Raw genomic sequence first — 18452 nt, 5'->3', positions numbered from 1 at the left:
TGACTGGTTCAGCGGCAAAAGATAGATTCTCACACTATCTTCTAATGAAATTGCTGCTATTGGATGGAAGGAGATGGATGCTAGAACTGGCGCTGTGTACAGAACGAGTGTGTTGAGCCCAACACTGTGCTGCACAAACGGCTGCCCGCCTCTTGCCGTACGATTGACTTCTGAGAAAAAGGAGTGCTTTTATCCTGCTTGAACGAGGCTGTGACTGGGCTCATCTGTCGTCTTTGTCCCTGTGCGTGTTGCCGTAAACCTTCCCGTTTGCTTTTGCCAATTATCACGACGGTGAACACTGCACAAAGACGGTATTCGTTTGTAAAAGAACAACCAACTTGAGACTGTTCCGAAAATCAAACAGCAATGTATCAAAATGTATAAAAAAGTAGCTGCTCTTCTTCAATTCAAATAGGACTCTCCAATGACAAGTTTGGACTGTATTGCACACCAGCTACATCAGCAACTAGAGTATAACCAACAAGATGCCCGCCATGAAAGATGACCCCGGCGCAGCCTTTGCGGCCCTGAAGCAGCCCGCGGTCGACGCCCTCGCGCGCATCCTTTACATGAAGCACGCCACCACCAGATCCAAGACGCTCGCCTCCTGCGACACCTGGCTCAAGCTCCAGCGCTTCCACATTGCCGCACTGCACGAGGCGTCGATCCGGCGGCAGGGCACCCTTTCCCTCATGGCCGACGTCTTCATCCGCGGCGCCTTTTCCAGGCCGCACGAGGTGCTGCAGGCGCAGGGCACGGCCGCGCTCTGCCGCAGCCACCGCGCGCTCAACCCGCACGTGCTGTCGGCGCTCATGGCGCTCGTCACCGAGGAGGCGACTGTCCGCGCCGACCGCGTCCGGGCGCGCCTCCAGGAGCAGAAGGAGACGAAGCAGCCGCAGCAGCGGGAAGACGTCGGCGAGGAGGCCGCCGAGCGCTGGCTGCGCAGCATGTCGAGCATCACGGTGCTGTGGATGGGCAAGACCCGCTGGGAGGACGAGATGCAGCGGGCGCTGGACGTCTCGGTGCCGCAGTGCGCGCGGCACCACGACTGCGCGGCGTGCAAGCTGGCCGTCGTCGGCGGCTCGAAGCAGTTTCTCATGGATCTGCGGACGTCGCTGCTCGCGCGGCGGCACTTGCACTTGCACGATGTCGAGGGGAAGCGGACTGCCGCGGCGGCGGCGCCGCAGCCGCCGCTGCTGCGCATGGCCGAGGCCTGGATCGACCGCTGCTACGACGCGCGCAGGCAGCGCCATATCCGGGACGAGAGCGACCTGATGGTGGGCATAGTGGCTAAGTTGTTGGGGGCGCAGATGAGCGCCGGCGGGGCCGCGGAGAGCCGCCGTGAGGAGGGGAGAGGACATATGCGCCGGGGCTGGCGGATGCCGATGATGGAGTTGAAGGAGGGAGCGTACGTGCTCGGCGGCGCGAGCGGCAGGCAGGAGAATGATGTTGATAATGATGATGAGTATGCGGAGGAGGACGGGTGGATTGCTGGTCGCTGGCGACCGAGACGAAGGACGGGCCCGAGGGAAGGGTACTCGCAGTACTTGCCGAATAGCCTCATCATTCGGCGCGTTGATAGTATCGAGACCGCGAGGGCCACTATCGACTCTAGTCGCGCAGCCGAGAATGCCCCTTCTGCCTCTGCTTATCGTCCGCCTGTCTGCGTTAGCGAAAACTCCAACGATGAGGATGCTCACGGCCGCCTCGACGACCAAAGCGACGTCAGGCCGCCCCGGCCGACGACCGACGACCACTGTCCCCCGGCGCCGCCGTGCAGGCCGTTGCAGCCGATGCCGCCTTCTCACCGCCGTCGCAGCACTCGCCTCGGTGTCGACGTCGCGGCCGAGGCCGGGGCATCCCTCAACGTTCCAGGTGAGCCGTGGCGTGCCGACCACGAGCGGCACATCCTCCGCAGCCAGTCGTCGCTGTGCTCCGAGGCGCCCCTCTCCGACATTTACGATGCTTACCATGATTCAGACTCCGCCGGCGCCAGAAGCAGCAGCACGACCCTCCACTCGCCGTCGTCGCTCTTTACACAGAGTGTGTCGGGGGTGGCGACGGTGACGGTGGCGGCGGCCGCGGCGCCGCCGTCCCCGTCCGAGTACAGCTCCGTGGAGGAGGAGGCGAAGGAAATGCAGGATGCTGCGAGGCAGAGATGCCGAGACGACGTACCATCACCACCACCACCACCGCCGCCGCCGCGGCATGGACAGCGACCGCGTAGCGGTATTCCGGTTCCGACACGCACGGGCGGACGGTGGCCACCGGCGGTAATACGGGATAGCGATGAGCCGATGTATATGCTGAGTTTGCTTGGGCTCGGTCGCGATGGAAAGCAGAGGCGCACTGCCGCGATGAAATCTGGTCGATGTGCTCGCAGAGGCTGAATGGGAACAGAAACTCGGCCGTATCTTCGCTCTGATCTATCGTAGATAAGTCGTCGGAGTTTGAGCAAAAATCCGACGACTTGATGATACTGTGTGAGGGTGCACTGTATTGACTTGATATGAGGTTCCTGCCGGGGAATTTTAGTAGCTGGGTCCTGTCACGGAACATGTAAAAATGATGAAATAGAAAGATGATTTATGCAACACGTGTATGCAACTTTTTCCGCCGTCTACTGGGTATATATCAGAGTGGACAGTAGTCTATCAAATACAAATGTGATTAGCATGTTTCTAGGCGTCGGACGTCTTGGCCACGACCTGCGCAATCGCAGGGATGTAGCAAGCTGCCTTTTGAAAGTCGCCCAGTTTGACGCGCATCAGATCATGCGCCAGCAGGACCGACTCCTCCTTGTCCTCGTCGGGCGTCCCGCTGTCCTCGCTGGGCTGCAGCGCGTCCGCTTTACTGTAGCGCTGCGAAAAGTGCGTCAGCAGCGTGCGCCGCGCCTGCATCTCGCGGGCCACGCCCAGCGCCTCGCCCATGGTGCTATGCATCTTGTACTTGGCGTGGTCCTGCATGTCGTCGCCAAAGGTGCACTCGTGCACCAGGAGGTGCGCGCCGCGGCACGCCTGCGCAAACTTGCTCGACGGGCGGCAGTCGCCGGACCAGGCGACGCGCAGGCCCGAGACGAGCTCGAGCTCCGTAGCGTAGGACCGCCAGCAGTGCGCGACCGGCACACGTTTGATGCCGCGCAGGCCAAACGAGTCTTGCGCGCCGAGGGCGGCGAGCTGCTCCGCCGTCGTGGTGTCGCGATCACGGTCGGCGCGCGAGTCCGAGCAGCTTGGGAATCGTAGTCGGTGGAAGCCAATATCCTCGACCTGGGAGATTTCTTGCAGGACAGTGCGGTAGCGACCGATGCAGCTGATGGCGATGAGGGCATCGCTCTTGTCGGCGAGAGCCTGCTCATACCAAGCTTTGATGGTGGTGGCCATGCCCATGTGGTGGTCTGCGTGAAGGTGGCTGACGACGATGCAGCGCAGGTCGCGCAGGATATAGGCGGTTTCCTCGGCACCAAACAGACGCTTGATTTGGCCGAGCGTGCCTTCACCGCAGTCAAGAAGGTAGTTGCCGATGCCGGGGACGCGTATCAAAGTGCCAGACACATTGCGGTGCTTGTTGGGCACGCTGGAGCCTGTGCCGAGGGGAATGATTTCAGTGTCGCGGTTGGGAATGTCAGCTTCCTGGCGCTCGATGCGCGCAAGAAATGCCGGGTCGGTGGCTTTCGCCTTGGCCTTCTGAGCGAGCGCGAGGGTTTCCTCGTCAACAGAGTTAAACGCAGCATGCAAATCAGGAAACGGTGCAATGGCGTCGTCCTTGTAAAACAGTCGCGGCATGATCTGGACCTTGTGGCCCGCTCTACCAAGCTCAATGGAGGGGACATTATCAGGCGTTTGATAGTCGACAGTGTTGTCGAAGCTGACAAAGGGGAACCGTTCAGGATCGATACGACGCAGTTTAGCGAGCATCTCAGCGGAGCTTGCATTGCTGACCATGTTGGGGCATGTGCTAGAGGAGCATAGGACATGCTTAATGTCCGGATGTGCTTTGATGTATTGCTGAATCTTGGGATCCGAGGCGAGACCATCGCCGACAATCCAGTACATGGACGTGACGTCGGACATGATTTCGGGGTTTGTCCACTCGGGACGCTCGAAGAATGCGTCGAGAAAGTCGCGGCTGCCGATATCAGCGACAGCGATGCCCTTGCCAGGCTGGCGCTCCCCCAACACCATGTCCGGAGTGACGACAGTGCCGCCGTCTGTTGTGACAGTCTCACCAGCTGTCAAGAGCTTGAAGCTTTGAGGTTTCACGCCAAGCTCCTTGGCGGCTTGGGCATTGAACTTGCCTCGTCGGTCGTGGCATTTCATAATGTAACTCATCGAGGTTTCCGAGTACGATGTTCGCGGCAGTGCGCCGTGCGAGATAGCGTTGATGCCATCCATATCTCCCTTGGAGGGCACAGCGTTGGCGTCAGGGAATACCCAAGCCTTGGCTGCGCTGCCGAATGACTGGAGCGCATCCGCACCAAAGGGACCATCATAGCGGCGCATGCTATTGCCGTCGATTACGATCGCGTCGTCCTCTGGTTTCAGCTCGTCAATGCTCTTGGGGACCAGAATGATTTTATCATGGCTGCCAGTGAACATTATCTTTTCCATAATCAAGCCTGCCACGGAAGGATCCGAGGGCTCCGAAGCCGGCTTATACATGCCGCTACTACTCCCATTGCTTGTCGAGCTGTTGCTGCGTCGCCGCTTGGTTGGACTATTCGAGCGGGCCCTCCGCACCGGAATCTTCCACACGCGAATCGACTCATCCTCCCAATCTGGAGCCGTCAGCGTAGGGTCTTCACCGCGTGGGTCCTCCCTCTGCTCCATTGCGCGCACTGAGACTGGTTGGCGAAAAATGACGGGCCGCGCCGCAGCGAGGATATGACATAGGTTGTCCGCCCCATGGACCGTCACGCCCTCGTTCCGGAGTTGGCGTAGCAGTTTCTGGCCCTTTTCGGCGCGCTTGGAATTCTCCGTTGCGCGGAACTCCTTGGCCGCGTCAAAAGCACCGCCGATGCTCAAGAGGTAGCCGATAAGGCCGCCCATTTGCGACCAGCCGACAGCGCCGGACAGGAAGAGGTGCTCCGTGCCACCGAGGTGCAGCTTGCGGCATGAAAAGGCGCGTTGCGTGCCTTCGGCCACGTGGCCGAATACGTAAGATCGCTTCTCATGGTGCACGTAGATGCAGGTCCCCGGTGTATCGGCCGTGGGGACCGTAGCCAGCTCAACCGTCGTAGTCATGGTTGTGGGGTCCTTTGCGCTTCCCTTGGCCGACTGTCTGGCCACCAAAGTCGAGCCCAGGCGGGCGGATTTCGTGAGGAAGAGTGCCGGGGGAGAGCGCGTAGTGTATGTATTCGGTCGTCGAGGTGCGGCGGCTGCCACGCGGCAAGTAAAATATCTAATGCAAATGTCGCGGGGACAATGGGGTTTGAAGTGGAGAGCGAAGAGAGGAGAATTTCGTTGCAGGATGCCCCATGATTCCATGGAGAGGCAAACAGAGGGAAGAAAGGTTAAAAAGAGAGTCGAAGGAGCGTCATGAAAGGCATTGGGGCTTGCACTGATGCGTCATAGCAGGCGTGAAGAAAGATGTGAGGATGTAGTCATCGGCGAGGTTGAAAAAAAGTTGCGTCGTCGGACAGCTTAGGTGGGTCTCGGTTTTGCTTTGGCTGTCATTAGTGACGAGCAACGGAGGCGGCGCTGTGCCTCGCCAAGATGGACGGCTATTTGAATACATAAATAAAGAATATTCGATTTAGGCCATATTTGATTAAATACTCCACACTTTTCAGACTGTTGTGGAATTCGACTCTACTCGTACGCATTCCCTGGACAGTGTCACCTGGCGGCACCCTACTGCTATTGGGATCGAGTGGGAAAATAGACAAAATAAAACTAGTAGTCATAAAAAGTGATGTAGCTTAATCTGGTAGTGGGGAATCAAAATATTTAGTCTATTCAGGCGCAACCGAATGTAGTGTGCATCGCCAAGCTGTATTACGCCGGGATATTATGCACCTCACGTCAGTGTAGATTCGATACCATCGGCGCAGCATGCAAGGTTCGGCAAAAGCGTAAAAATATGCAATTGTCAATAAATTTGTACAAGAAACTCGCTATTCTTCACAGAAAGACGATACACAAACATTCATCGGCGTCCACTGAAAACGCGGAGCGACGCTGGTACCATGGCCTCCGTACCATAAACCCAAACCGAGTGAAGAGTTATCAACTGGCTCGCATCAAGCGCGATCGCTAGCTTCGCTGCGGCGTTTCATTTTGGACGCACGCTCTGGGATGCCGACGCCATACGTTCGGAGCTGGAAATAGTCCCACTCGGCCTCGACGTCGCGGAAGCGCGGCGGCGTGGCTTTGGGTTTGTTGAGGAGACCACGGACAAGAGTTCCGCTAGGGAGCGAAGAAACACCCCCGAGAAGCATAAAGGCAGGGGAGGCGGTAGAGAGTTTAGCGGGCGGCATCGTTGTGTGTATTCTGCGCCGGGCGGTTTGTAGTTCTTGAAAGTTTGTATAAGTGGCTATTTGTGACTTTGGCGAGCCGGTTCTGCGGCACAATGTTATAATATATCAAGTACAAAGCAGATGAAACTGGTAGAATGATGGTAAGACCTCTTCCTCTTTTCTCGTCGATACTGCTGCCTTTATAGTTGTAAGCTTACCATGGCCAGACCCCAAGTATTGGGCCACGCCAAAAAGAAGCGCCACCCATCCATCCGGCCATCTTAGTGATGTTCCCCGCATTCGTAACGGGAGATCTCAGTGACAGTGCAGACCCTGACCAATCCCGTCACTGGACGGCACACCAAGGTGAGATGGGTGACATGTGCAGAGAATAAGCCGGTATGGTTTTGGCTGGCTCGCGTGATGCTTCTGAAATCCGGTGGTGAGCTGTGTGTTGGGCGGGAATCGGTTACAAGACGGGACTAGCCCGAGTCTGGTGCTGTGCACACCCGTAGATGAAAAGAAGGAGAGTGTGTGTAGTTTAGTATGGGGGGAGCGCTTCTTACTGTGTCGGCGCAACGGTTTCTGGGAGCAGCAGAACGGGGATAAGCGACGACAAGGCACAAGAGTTCCTACACCCCGTATTTTAGCGGAATTCTAGAAACTCTACTAAAGAGACCAGGAACGCCACGAATTTAAATCTTGCAGTGCCCAGAGATGTCCTCGCTCCCTAACATCGATTTTGACCAATCCCATCACGACCCGCTCGGAACGGCAGAAGTCGGACGAGAAACATCGCTAGGTACGCCCCGAATTCTGTAAATCACAGTCAAGATAGTGGTAAATGGCAAATACCGAATCAAGGAGAGTCTATATTCATAGAAGGCCACTATGCAGCAAAATGAATTTGTCATCACTGTAATGTACAAGTCAAAACGAATGACGTTTATCATTGCCCACCCCCACCACCAATATGGCGGGGTTCCTGGCCTTCGTCCGGGCTGCAACCCGAGCGGACGCCCGCGCGATGACGGAACCACACACAGAGCCGCGGGACATCTAATCGCTTTATAAGTTCTTTATAAGACGCGCCCTTTTTCTCTTGTCACCCAATTCCAAAGCAACCCTCCCTTTGTTAACCTACTTGAAACTTTGCACGCTCTCTATGCACCGTGCCCGTCTCTTCTCTCCCACCTCATTCCGTCTCACACCACCGTCTTCACCTCATCTTCGCCGGCCCTTCTCCGTCACCATGGGCGACAGCATCAACCGGAACCCGCACCCCGACTTCAAAAAGGTCGAGGCCTCGCGCCCCGGCTGGGAGGCCGACCAGCGCTTCCACTACACCAAGACGGCCGACCCGGAGTGGTCCTTTGGCCGCGGCCGCAACGCCCTCGCCGACGCCGGCGCGGCCCGTCCGCACGTCGCCATCGATCCGCACGCCGGCGACCGCCCCGCGGGCTTCAACTACAAGCTGCTCATCTCGGCCATCACCCCGCGGCCCATTGCCTTTGTGAGCACGCGCAGCGCCGACGGCCGCGTCACCAACCTCGCGCCCTTTAGCTACTTCAACGTCGTCACCCACGACCCGCCCGTCTTCATGATTGGCTTCTCGTCGAGCGTCGCCGAGGCCAAGGACACGCTCAAGAACCTGCTCGACTCGAAAGAGTGCGTCATCAACATCATCTCCGAGACGTTCCTCGAGGCGGCCAACTCGACGAGCGTGGACGCGCCGTTTGGCGCCGACGAGTGGCGCGTCAGCGGCCTGACCCCGGATTATTCCTGCGAGACGGTAAAGTGCGCGCGTGTGAAAGAAGCTGTCTTTAGTGTCGAGGCCAAGCTGGATTCCTTCCGTGAGTGGGACAGCCGCTCCAAGCCGGGGAAGAAGTCTGGCACCACGGTCTTTGTCGAGGGCACGCGATTCTGGGTGCGCGAGGACGCGCTCAACGACGAAAAGAACATTGTTGATCCTGCAGTAAGTGGACGAGCTCCCGCGACTCTGAATATCGTTCTCGTGATGCTGACCTGATTCCCTCAGATTCTGCGCCCCATGGGTCGTCTCGGTGGCATCACCTACTCTCGCACCACGCAGGGCCTGGAGCTCACTCGTCCCAAGTTCAACGAGGACGTCGGCGGCCTGGAAGGCTACGAGAAGCTACCCGAGCGCAAGGCTTAAAGTATGCCAAAAAGAGGCCTTGAGAAAAAATAATCAAGAGGAAGCAAAAATGATGGAGATGTACTCATGATTTCAAAATAGATAGAGTGCCGCCCAGATTTCAGACATAGACATTCCCAAACAAACAATAATACGCCAAAAGATCATCATAACCCCCCCCCCCTAAAAGGATAGCCAGAAGATGTTCCCTATAGACGTTTGAATTATGGCCAACATTGTCCAACTCGTGCATGATATCCAATGAACCCGACAAAAGCAATCCGCAGTCCTGGTATCTCTCCCCGCGCTACAAATAAAACGACTGTCCCGACTTGGATACGATGAATTCGCACCCTAGCTGCGCCTCCTCCTCGTATTCCTGCAGCTGCTCCAGGATCACATCCCCTGGCACCGGCCCATCAGACAACGTCTCCTTGACGTGTATAATAACAACCTTGAGCCCTTTCAGCGGCCGCGACGGCGCCGACGCGGCCGCCGGTGGCAGAGCCATCGCCCCAATATCCGCATCGTGCAGCGACAGCTCCTCTGTCGGCGTCGCAAGATGCGGCGTGCTCGGCCCCTCGCTCGTCGTCCTCATCGCCACATCCCCCGTTGACCGTAGGCTTGGCCTCAGCGACTTGGGCGACACGGGGTCCTCTACAGCAGCGCTGCTGCGCGCCGCCGAGGTCCGTCTGCGGTCGCGCTGACCTTCCTCGGAGACGCTCAGGCGCTTGCGCTTCTTCCTGGACAGCTCCAGCGCGCGCAGCTTCCGCGCGACGTCGACCTCGGCGGCGAGCGCGCGGAGCTCCTCCATGACGAACACGGGCTTGAGGTGGCCGTAGAGGCGGTCGTTGCCCTGCGCGTCGTCGTAGCTGCACTCGATGAAGACGGCCGTCAGGGCGCCCGCGGCAATCTTGGGCGCCGCCTCCTGCCAGATGTGCAGGTTGCGCGGGCTCAGCGACACGCTGTCGGGCTCGACGTCGCCAAAGATGAGAATCTCGCGCCGCGTCGTCTGCTCCTGGATGAAGTAGGCGCTCGAATCGTAGACGCACACGCCCTGCTCCCCCGTCTCGTTGGGCTGGCGCGGCGACGAGCCGCTCGTGAAGCTCTGGTTCACAAGCGAGTGCGCCCGCGACATGGGCTGCTGCATGTGCGGCGTGCCGTACGTGTCCCGCCGCGGCGTGTAGTTGAAGTTCCCGGAAGAGGCATCGTGGCTGCCGTACCGCGTCGAGGGGTTCGAGGCCGTCGACCCGCGATGGCTGTGCTTTTCGAGACAGTGGCCGTGGCTGACGCTCCACGTCTTGACCTGCAGGCCCTCGCAGACCTCGAGGTACCCCTTGCCCTCGCCGTCGCCGAGCGCGGGGCTGCCACCCTCCATCAGTCGCAGGTACGTGAGCAGGCCCGCGCCGTTGTTCTCGTCGCTCAGATTGGGCCAAATGACGTTGTTGAAGATGTGCGTCTTGAACGCCTGGATGGTGCTGGGCAGCGCCGCGAGCTTCTTGGGCCGCGTGCCCGGCAGCCCCGCGGTGTTGATAACGAAGCCCGAGATGTGGTCTAGGTGAGGGTGTGTAATGAGGTACGTGTCCACGAGCGTCCGTGTGACGTGGGCGGCATTGGCCGACGCTGTGCTATGCGGCAGCCGCAGGCCTGCAAAAGGGCCCGAGGTCAGCGTGAAGGGAGGCGTGGGCGTCGGTGACGGCGTCGCCTCCTCGATGAGGCGGGTGATGGCCGACAGGTGCACGCCAGCGTCGACGGCGACGAGGGAGCCCTTGCGCCAGTCTTGCTCGATTGAGCGGACGAGAAATGCCGTGACATTGGACTCTTGCGGTCCGCCTCCGGAGCCCTATTGCGAACAGCGTCAGCATTCACAATCCACAGTCTACTCTTCAAAAGAAATGAACACCGTTGTTGATTCTCTGGCCGGGCTTCAATCTCCAGATTAATAACAAGGGCGCTAGGCAACACCCGCCGTTACATTCACTCCGCGCCCAGCCAACACGCAAATAATCCCATCAACCGGGGGGGGGGGCAGTAACTCACCAGGACAATCACCTGCAGCGACGGACTGGCTTGGTCTGCCATGGCTTTTCATCCGCCGATGAAGGTTTTGATAAACGCGACGGCTTTTCTTTTTTTCGGATGTTGTAAAGGGCACACGCGTGTACTCCGACGCCCGGCGCAAGCCCTTTGCAACCCAGACCGAACGGGTAGCAAGCAAGATGGACCAGCCCACCCCTCCCCCAAAAGCAAGGCGTGCGGCGCCCCCGGGGTCGCCGATGGAGTGGCTTACACGGCCGCTGTAGGAATAAACGTATAACAATGGAGCTCTCCCTCCTGCAAGAGGATGCGCCCGGCCTGAGGGGTCTGTGACTCCCACACTGAAGGAAATGAAACAAAAGAGACAATAGGGCAGATAGAGAGGTTGGTCAAGGTTGTTACCCAGCCTTCTTTCGTTGCTAAACCCGCTTGACTTGCGTAGAGATGACCGCACGTGATTGCTACCTAGTTATGTTTGCTTGGATCAAGCCAGCGAGGCTTGGGCGCTGGGAAGGACACCAGCCTATCCTATCGCGGCAAGGGAGGAGGAGGATCAGGCCAGGCTACCCCAGTGCGCCCGCTCCCTGCATGCGAGATCTGGGTCGCTTCATTTTCCGTCGGCGAGGTTGCAGAACGCCCACGCCCGCCCGCTCCATACTAGGTTTGGCGTCATGCGTCGGCTTCGTCCCACCTTCGTCGAGCCTTGATCCATGCTACGGCTTGACCTGTAGCGGCCCGTTGCCCATCGGTGGAGATGACACTGGGCGGCGCGCCACTACGCGCTGAAACAGCTGCCTGTCTGTGGGCGAAAACCTTGTCAGTCGCTTGAATCTGTTGTCAGTTTGTCAGGCTAGTTTTTGCTAGTCAAGGGCCAAGTTACACATGATATAGAAGTACATACACCAGTGGGCGGTCGACGACGGGCAATCGGCAGTCGGTTATCGGCGGACTGAGTACGCTTTATTAGTGGAATGGAATTTGAACTGCTTTCCGGACATTCTTTAGACGTAATTACTTATTCCCTTAACAAACCAAACATCCGCACTGCTTATCCCTTTGACAGAAGGGGAGTAGGAGGTTTTAGCGAGCTCCACTGCTTTTTAACTTGAACGGGCAGATTCACTAACTTCGGCCAATTGTGCGCCTGCGAGCAGCTTGGCGCGGAAGGCTTAAGTCACCGAATAATGCATATTATAGCGACAAGGTGGAAGAATTATTGCTACCTCTTGGAGTTGCGCCTCAAATAAGTTACCGGTGCCTTCATAACGGCCCCCCGTTCGTGCCCTAGCAGTACCTGTTTTGTAATCTTCCCCGGCGCAGTGCCAACGGGGCAATTTTTTGTGATAGTAAAAAGTGTCACATAGCTTACATTACGCTACATGAGCTGAAGAGGGAGGACGAGATCCTTGTACAGGTGACACCCAATAGCTCTATCATGTGTCAGCTGAAAGAGCTATGTAGAGCAAGATGCGGAGGAACAAGAGCAGCCACGCGACGGATCGGCTGCAGCGCTGAACGCCGGACGAGGCAACCGTCTCATCGCCACCACGCAATCGAGGTCAGATGTTGACGATGCGCCTGCAGATTGTTTCGAGCTACGCACATGGGAGCAGGAATATGTGACTGGCATTAAAGACTACCAGTAGTTTCTCTTCGAATTCTGTATTTATGTTGAATTATCGCTTGGAGGTTTAGGTAGGCGGAATGAAGGCTGATTGCGCGTCTGTTTTGTTGCGGACTTGGCCAGCCATACGCTAGATCGCACGCTCAACCACAAATCAGGGCTGCAGCCAGTGCAATTTCAAGTGATAGTGCATTTTAGTGGTGCCGAACCACTGTGTAGGTTGTAAAAACCGACGAAGCCAGACCATGATAACTATCTGCTGCTATTACTGCGCCCGCTCCCACTGGAGCAAGGCTCGCCTGTGGTTCCAAAATTGTATGCTTTCGTATCAACTGGCTGATCACAGTACTGGTACAGATTGGTTAGCATCGTTTAGGTCGTTATGCAAGTTACTTTGTTTTTTCACGTTTTTTTTCCTGTTTAGTTTTTTCCCTCACTATCTCTACCTCATCCTCGCGCCGACTCTTTTTCTCTCACTCATTTCCTCTCGCGCTCTCTCTCCCTCTCCCACTCATCTAAAGCCGTCAAAGTCGAAATACCTAGCCCGTACCGTACACAGAAATTGTGACTCCCTTCAAAATCACACTTGTGTCGTTCGGAGCCTGAATGGTAAGAATCATAGCCGCCTTGCAACTTCGCTTTCGAGTGAATCTCACTCCCCCTCTACTGCTGATCGGGCCATACCAACCAAGTCTGATAGTTTGCGTGGCGCTCGCCACCAAGAGGCCAATGCCAGGAGTCTCATTCCCCAAATAACTGATTGTTCCAGGCAAACCATCTACAGCGCCATGCAGCCGCTTCCTGTTGGACCCGTCCAGAGTCACAGGCAGCAGCACATTCTCCGCATCCATGTTCTTTTTGAAGAACGAACCTTTCACGAGATCCTTGTCTGCACCAGACAGACGGGTCAGGCCGGCGCGCACGATTGCCTCACTTTCAGTATCCTTGCTCTTCCTCTTCATGTCAACTTCAGCCCATACACTGGTCAAACTTCCCCTGAGACGCGTTACCTCGTCCCAGTTACTTGTATGCGGTCCATCCAAAACGAAGGTCTGCTCTCTACCAGCCGGGATTTCGACACCCCCGCCAGGAGACGTGAACACACGTTTCATGGGACCCTCACGTCGCCGCATCGATCGTCGTACATTCGTCATTGTCACGTCTCTGTGAACAATAATGCGAAACCTAAACACACAGCTTGATACTATATCTTAGACAGCGGTGGTTGCTGAAAGGCGTATCAGACTGTGTAGAAGGGAAGAGTGGGAGCCGCGGCAGCGCGTTGGACCGCGTTTTAAGTGGAAAACGCAGAACACGGGGTCACGTGATGTGTCATGTGAGGTCGCGTTTCAGTGAATGATGGGTGCCCAATAGTGGCTGCCCAATTTAGAGTGGAGGGGTCACACACTCAAGTTATAGCACTATGTAGGCAGGCAAAAATATTACCTATTTTTCTTAGGCCGATGACAAAGTGGACGTACCACCATAGATTCATGAGGAGGAGGGCTCAGTGACACCTACCAGAGACGGAACGGGACTACGCGCATAAAAATGGTGGCTATGCACCTTTCAGAGATGACAACGTGGAAAGACGAGCTGCAAAACCTCGATATATGGCATAGGGTGAAGGCAAGGTCCGTTCGACTGAACCATTGGGTTGTCCATCCTGTGTGCAAGAAGGCCCATGAGTGAAATAGAATAACAAAAACTTCGTGGTTTGTAGGTGGCCGGGTGCCAGACCTTGAAGGCGCTGCTGGCACAGAGATTATACCCTGAGCAGCTTGTCTATAGCTCACCTTGCTGCTGGGTGGCTGACCAGTAGCCAGGTGCGATGTCTTGACAATTGGCCACATCGGAGGGCGCCAGACTTCGGTGTGGCTGCTGCAAGAGGTTGACCTTCTCGCATATTTTGGTAGCACGCTACCACCGATGACAAAAGGGCTCCCGTTGGTCCCCGTATGAAGACCAAGCGATAAAAGTTGTTGACGGAACCGCGGTTACAGACGCGGTAATCCAGCCAACATCATCGTGATCCCGCTGAGGGGTATCAATACCGACAAACATCCGCCTTCGGGCGCAAACACGCTTCCTGCGCTTTATCTGTGGCTGTTGATGATTTTCCCGAGCTATACTATAGCATATATTTTTTTCCTTCTTCCTGTGAGAGAATTCTAGCTAGAGGGAGTCCAGTAAGTATATAGAAAACATCATCGTGATCCCGCTGTTACGAACGATGGGAAGTGACGCAAGGCGACCGGGGAAGCGGCCTAAGAGGACGACCTCATGGCGCCTGCAGGCTCCCCGATCGGGCCTTGTGGTCACGTGACCTCACTGGATCACTGGAGCGAGTGAGCCAGTGAGCCATGAAGGGATCACAGGAGCGGGTGAGCCAGTGATCCAAGGAAAACAATAGAGAGGTAAACTAGTATATAAGGAAGGACCGTAGCTAGTCTAGATAGTTTAGATCTCTATTGATCAATCTAAGTAATAGTTTCACTATTGAGAGTTCTACTCTTAACGACCGTTTATCGCCTACTGCTTAAGACCGTGCTACCCTGTAGCCTTCAGCCTGACTTACTCTCTAAGAAACAGACCTACTGTGACTTAGTAAATAAGCCATCGTTACACCCCCGGACAGGTATCGATCGAGACAGACATATACCATTAGGCGCGAAACTAATATAGCCAGAGGACAGTTATAGAGGAATTCCCTAGGGCATTCTATCAAGAGTATAAGTGTGACTTATTATATTCTATAGAAACCTACTTAGTAGGTATAGTTATATAATAGTAGTTTATTAATAGCTTAAAATATATTTAAAAACTTATATTAAAATATAAATAACGTAGTTCACAAGCAAGCGGGCCACTTAAGCGAGTAGGCCACTTCGCGTCTTTTTTTAATTAACTGTATTTAAACTCTATTAACTTAATAAGATAAAATAGTTTTAACTCTAAATAAAAAAGATATTATTAACACCCTTAAGGCTTTAAAAAAAGACCTTATACTATTACTTTAGAGCGCGGCTTATATTTATAATATACTAACGTGGTTGATAAGCGAGCGGCGCAGACAAGCGAGCGGCGCAGACAAGCGAGCGGCGCGTTTTGCCCCACTTATTCTCTAAAAGTAAAATAACTCTATAAAGATAAGGTTAAAATAGCTAATCTTTTTACTAAAGTATAATAAGGTATTAGACTCCTTATAGAAAAATAGTATTAATTATAAATAAAATAAGTTCTACTTATATAATAATTAATAATAACTAAGTTTAATTCTTTTTATAATTCTTTTTAAAAATTATATTCTTTAATTTAAAATAATTAAAACTTTAAATTTATTATAATAGGCTTTTATTAATAACTTTTTACTTATATATAATTAAAAATAAAATATAATTAAAAGTTTTAATAAGTTATTAAAGAAATTTAAAATTTAAAGCTAATTTTTAGTCTTTTTTATTTAACTTATTAAAAAGATTAACTATATTTATTTTAGAAGTTTTATAGTTAATTAGGTATTATAAATATACTATAAACTATAATTTAGTCTCTTAGCTAATAAACTAAATTAATTATTAATTCTTTAGAGAGTTTAAAAAAGAATTAAATCTACTAACTATTAAATTAGTTATTATAAATTTAGATAATTATATTAAATACTTTATCTTTATATATAAGTAATTTAATAGCTTAGTAAGCTCTATTTATAAATATAGCTAATTTACTCTTATATTTATCTAGTTATTCTACTTTTAGAGAATAAGTGGGGCAAAACGCGCCACTCGCTTATCTACGCCACTCGCTTATCAACCACGTTATAAATAATACTAATATATTATTAATAAGAATAACTAAGTTAAGCTAATATAATAATATACTCTTAAAAATTAATAAATAAAAAAAAAGATCTCCTTATTTAGTATATTCTTAATCTAGATATATAATCTTAGCTGCCTTACCTATATAATATAGAAGCTATAACTAACTACCTACTAGAGCTTAAATACGATATTCTAGTTAGGAGATACTAGTCTATAAACTTTATTAGATAATACCTAGAACTTATTATATATTTATTATATTAAATTAACTATTAAAGAGTCTAATATAAAGATCTAAAATAATATTAAGACTAGTTTTAACTTATAAGAAATACTATTATAAAATATAGTATATAAAGGGGGGAGATTTATAACTTTAATAAGATAGGCTTTATAATAGGCTAAATATTATTTAAAATAGTTATTATAAGTATAGAAAGATATTAAAAAGGTTAGAAAATATAATAAGGAAATTATACTTAGGTAATAATAATAGAGTGTATTAGTATAGTTAGTATTATTATTCCTTTATTTATTATTATTATAAGTAAAACCTACCTCTCCTTTTAGTATAAAAATAGCCCTTTACTTTATAACTAAGCTATTTCTATTACTAAAAATAGATAGACTATAAATAAGAAGTGTTTAGAATAGTTTAAGTATTTTAATCTATATATAAAGACTAAAAGAATTAGTAAATATAAGCTATTAATCCTTAATAGGTATAAAAGCTATTACTTTATAGATTTTAAGCTATATTATAAGGTAAATAATATAATTATATTATATATACCTACTTATTTATTATATATACTCTAACTATTAGATATTATCTATTTTTAGCTATTAAAATATATATATAATAATATAATTAATAATTTAATATATATTAAGGTTACTTATATTACTAAGGAAGAATTTTTCCTTATAGTTTACTTAGTATATAAAGCTTTTATAACTAAATTAAATATCTTTAGCGGTTTTTAAGGCGCTAAGATTTATCCTTTTAATCTAGAATATATTATTTTATAGCTTAATATAAAGTTATAGACTCTATTACCTCCTAGTACCGCTAATAGTTAAGAACTTCCCTAACTTCTAAAAACCCCTAATAACCTAATAAAGGCTCTATCTTAAATAGAATATATTAAAAAAAGGATAAGGATCTATTAGAGTAGCTCTTTAAGTAAAATTATTATAAATATCTCTTAGTTATTAAAGTATATAATAAAAGTAATATAATAGATAGTACTAATATAAGAATAAATTAATAAGCTAGAGGTAGTAAATATATAACTTTCTTAGCGCCAATATATAAAAAAAAAAACGCTTATAGACTAAAAGATCTCTTACTCTAGAGGCTAGTAAAAATTTAGCTGCTTAGTTATAAGGGAAGGGTAAAAGAAGATATAATAAGTCTAAAAGTCCGGGTCTATTAATATAGCCTAAGCTACACTATTAGCGCTATAGTAATTATAGTAAAATTAGCTATAATTCTAGGATATATAAAAAGGTAATAGAAATCACTTCTTTAGATAATTATAATTAAGTTTTATTAACTAGATTTTATTTTAGTTTATTAAAGTATATTTTTTATTATAAGGTCCTAGAAGGTGGCCTACTCGCTTAGGTGGCCCACTCGCTTATAAACTACGTTATAACTAATAGAAAAAACGTTTAAACTAATTAAAATCTTCTTTATTACTAGTTTCTATTATAATTCTAGGAATGTAAATACTAAAAAAAAGCTATATACCTACTTATAGAATACTCTATATACTCTAATATTAAGGTAGTACTTTTATAAGAGAAGTATATTAAATATTAGTATAATAAAGGGCGTCTTTAAGTAATTAATTATAATCTTTAAGAATTAAGTTATTTTAAGTTAAATTACTTTATATAGGTCGATTTTATATCTTATAAGTTATAGTGGTGGCTTTAATATTAAGTCGTTATTATAGGTTAAAGAAGAATACTTAGAAGGGTAATTCTTACTTATTGTGAAGGATTCGAGCTTTGCCCGCTCCCTAGGGGCTCAATGCGAGAGCTTACTAAGCTCTCGCATTGGGCGTAGATCGTACTTACTCCACAGTGTAGATTACGAGCTAGATTAGGGGAGAGGGAGAGAGAGCCTCCCTGTGAGGAACCGGGGCGCTAGGTAAACCACTCGGCCACAGAGATCAAAAAGATCAAGCAATACCAGATCGTAGCCGAGTATCCCTAGCATCCACTATATAGCTTCGAGGTCCCTGACACTCCCCCTTCCTTCTTCTTTCTTCTCTCTTTAAGAGAATTAATAACTATTGTGACGCTCACCTGCAGCAGCCGTGAGGCCAGTCCATAACACTTATAAAT

At 50.5% G+C, this 18452-nt stretch overlaps 6 protein-coding genes across 8 annotated transcripts; 2 read left to right on the top strand and 4 right to left on the bottom strand.

The window, feature by feature from the left end:
* Nucleotides 1–485: 485 nt before the first annotated feature.
* LMH87_008985 (uncharacterized protein) lies at nucleotides 486–2503 on the top strand (the record flags this gene model as incomplete). The annotated part of the gene is made up of 3 exons (XM_056202246.1): nucleotides 486–1875; nucleotides 1981–2043; nucleotides 2436–2503. 3 exons carry the CDS (start codon nucleotides 486–488, stop codon nucleotides 2501–2503), a joined length of 1521 nt encoding a protein of 506 aa, XP_056056828.1.
* A 178-nt stretch (nucleotides 2504–2681) lies between these two features.
* On the bottom strand, nucleotides 2682–5483 carry LMH87_008984 (uncharacterized protein; the record flags this gene model as incomplete). 2 transcript variants are annotated; one of them, XM_056202244.1, is made up of 1 exon in its annotated part: nucleotides 2682–5483. In XM_056202244.1, one exon carries the CDS (start codon nucleotides 5481–5483, stop codon nucleotides 2682–2684), a length of 2802 nt encoding a protein of 933 aa, XP_056056826.1. The 2 variants fall into 2 exon arrangements, with proteins under 2 accessions (XP_056056826.1, XP_056056827.1); XM_056202245.1 differs by having other exon boundaries at nucleotides 2682–5240.
* A 755-nt stretch (nucleotides 5484–6238) lies between these two features.
* LMH87_008983 (uncharacterized protein) lies at nucleotides 6239–6475 on the bottom strand (the record flags this gene model as incomplete). The annotated part of the gene is made up of 1 exon (XM_056202243.1): nucleotides 6239–6475. The coding sequence occupies one exon, from the start codon at nucleotides 6473–6475 to the stop codon at nucleotides 6239–6241; it is 237 nt and encodes a 78-aa protein (XP_056056825.1).
* A 1231-nt stretch (nucleotides 6476–7706) lies between these two features.
* LMH87_008982 (uncharacterized protein) lies at nucleotides 7707–8630 on the top strand (the record flags this gene model as incomplete). Its single annotated transcript, XM_056202242.1, has 2 exons — nucleotides 7707–8429; nucleotides 8493–8630. The coding sequence occupies 2 exons, from the start codon at nucleotides 7707–7709 to the stop codon at nucleotides 8628–8630; spliced, it is 861 nt and encodes a 286-aa protein (XP_056056824.1).
* A 286-nt stretch (nucleotides 8631–8916) lies between these two features.
* LMH87_008981 (uncharacterized protein) lies at nucleotides 8917–10691 on the bottom strand (the record flags this gene model as incomplete). Its single annotated transcript, XM_056202240.1, has 2 exons — nucleotides 8917–10452; nucleotides 10650–10691. The coding sequence occupies 2 exons, from the start codon at nucleotides 10689–10691 to the stop codon at nucleotides 8917–8919; spliced, it is 1578 nt and encodes a 525-aa protein (XP_056056823.1).
* Nucleotides 10692–12021: 1330 nt separating this feature from the next.
* LMH87_008980 (uncharacterized protein) lies at nucleotides 12022–13424 on the bottom strand (the record flags this gene model as incomplete). 2 transcript variants are annotated; one of them, XM_056202239.1, is made up of 5 exons in its annotated part: nucleotides 12022–12076; nucleotides 12250–12269; nucleotides 12826–12872; nucleotides 12959–13220; nucleotides 13281–13424. In XM_056202239.1, 5 exons carry the CDS (start codon nucleotides 13422–13424, stop codon nucleotides 12022–12024), a joined length of 528 nt encoding a protein of 175 aa, XP_056056822.1. The 2 variants fall into 2 exon arrangements, with proteins under 2 accessions (XP_056056822.1, XP_056056821.1); XM_056202238.1 differs by lacking the exons at nucleotides 12022–12076; nucleotides 12250–12269 and having other exon boundaries at nucleotides 12851–12872; nucleotides 12955–13220.
* Nucleotides 13425–18452: the final 5028 nt, after the last annotated feature.

This window comes from Akanthomyces muscarius (assembly GCF_028009165.1).
Source record: "Akanthomyces muscarius strain Ve6 chromosome Unknown contig_18, whole genome shotgun sequence".
Taxonomy (NCBI): domain Eukaryota; kingdom Fungi; phylum Ascomycota; class Sordariomycetes; order Hypocreales; family Cordycipitaceae; genus Akanthomyces; species Akanthomyces muscarius.
The sequence above is the reverse complement of the archived record's forward strand: the minus strand, read 5'-3'. Positions and strand labels throughout refer to the sequence as shown.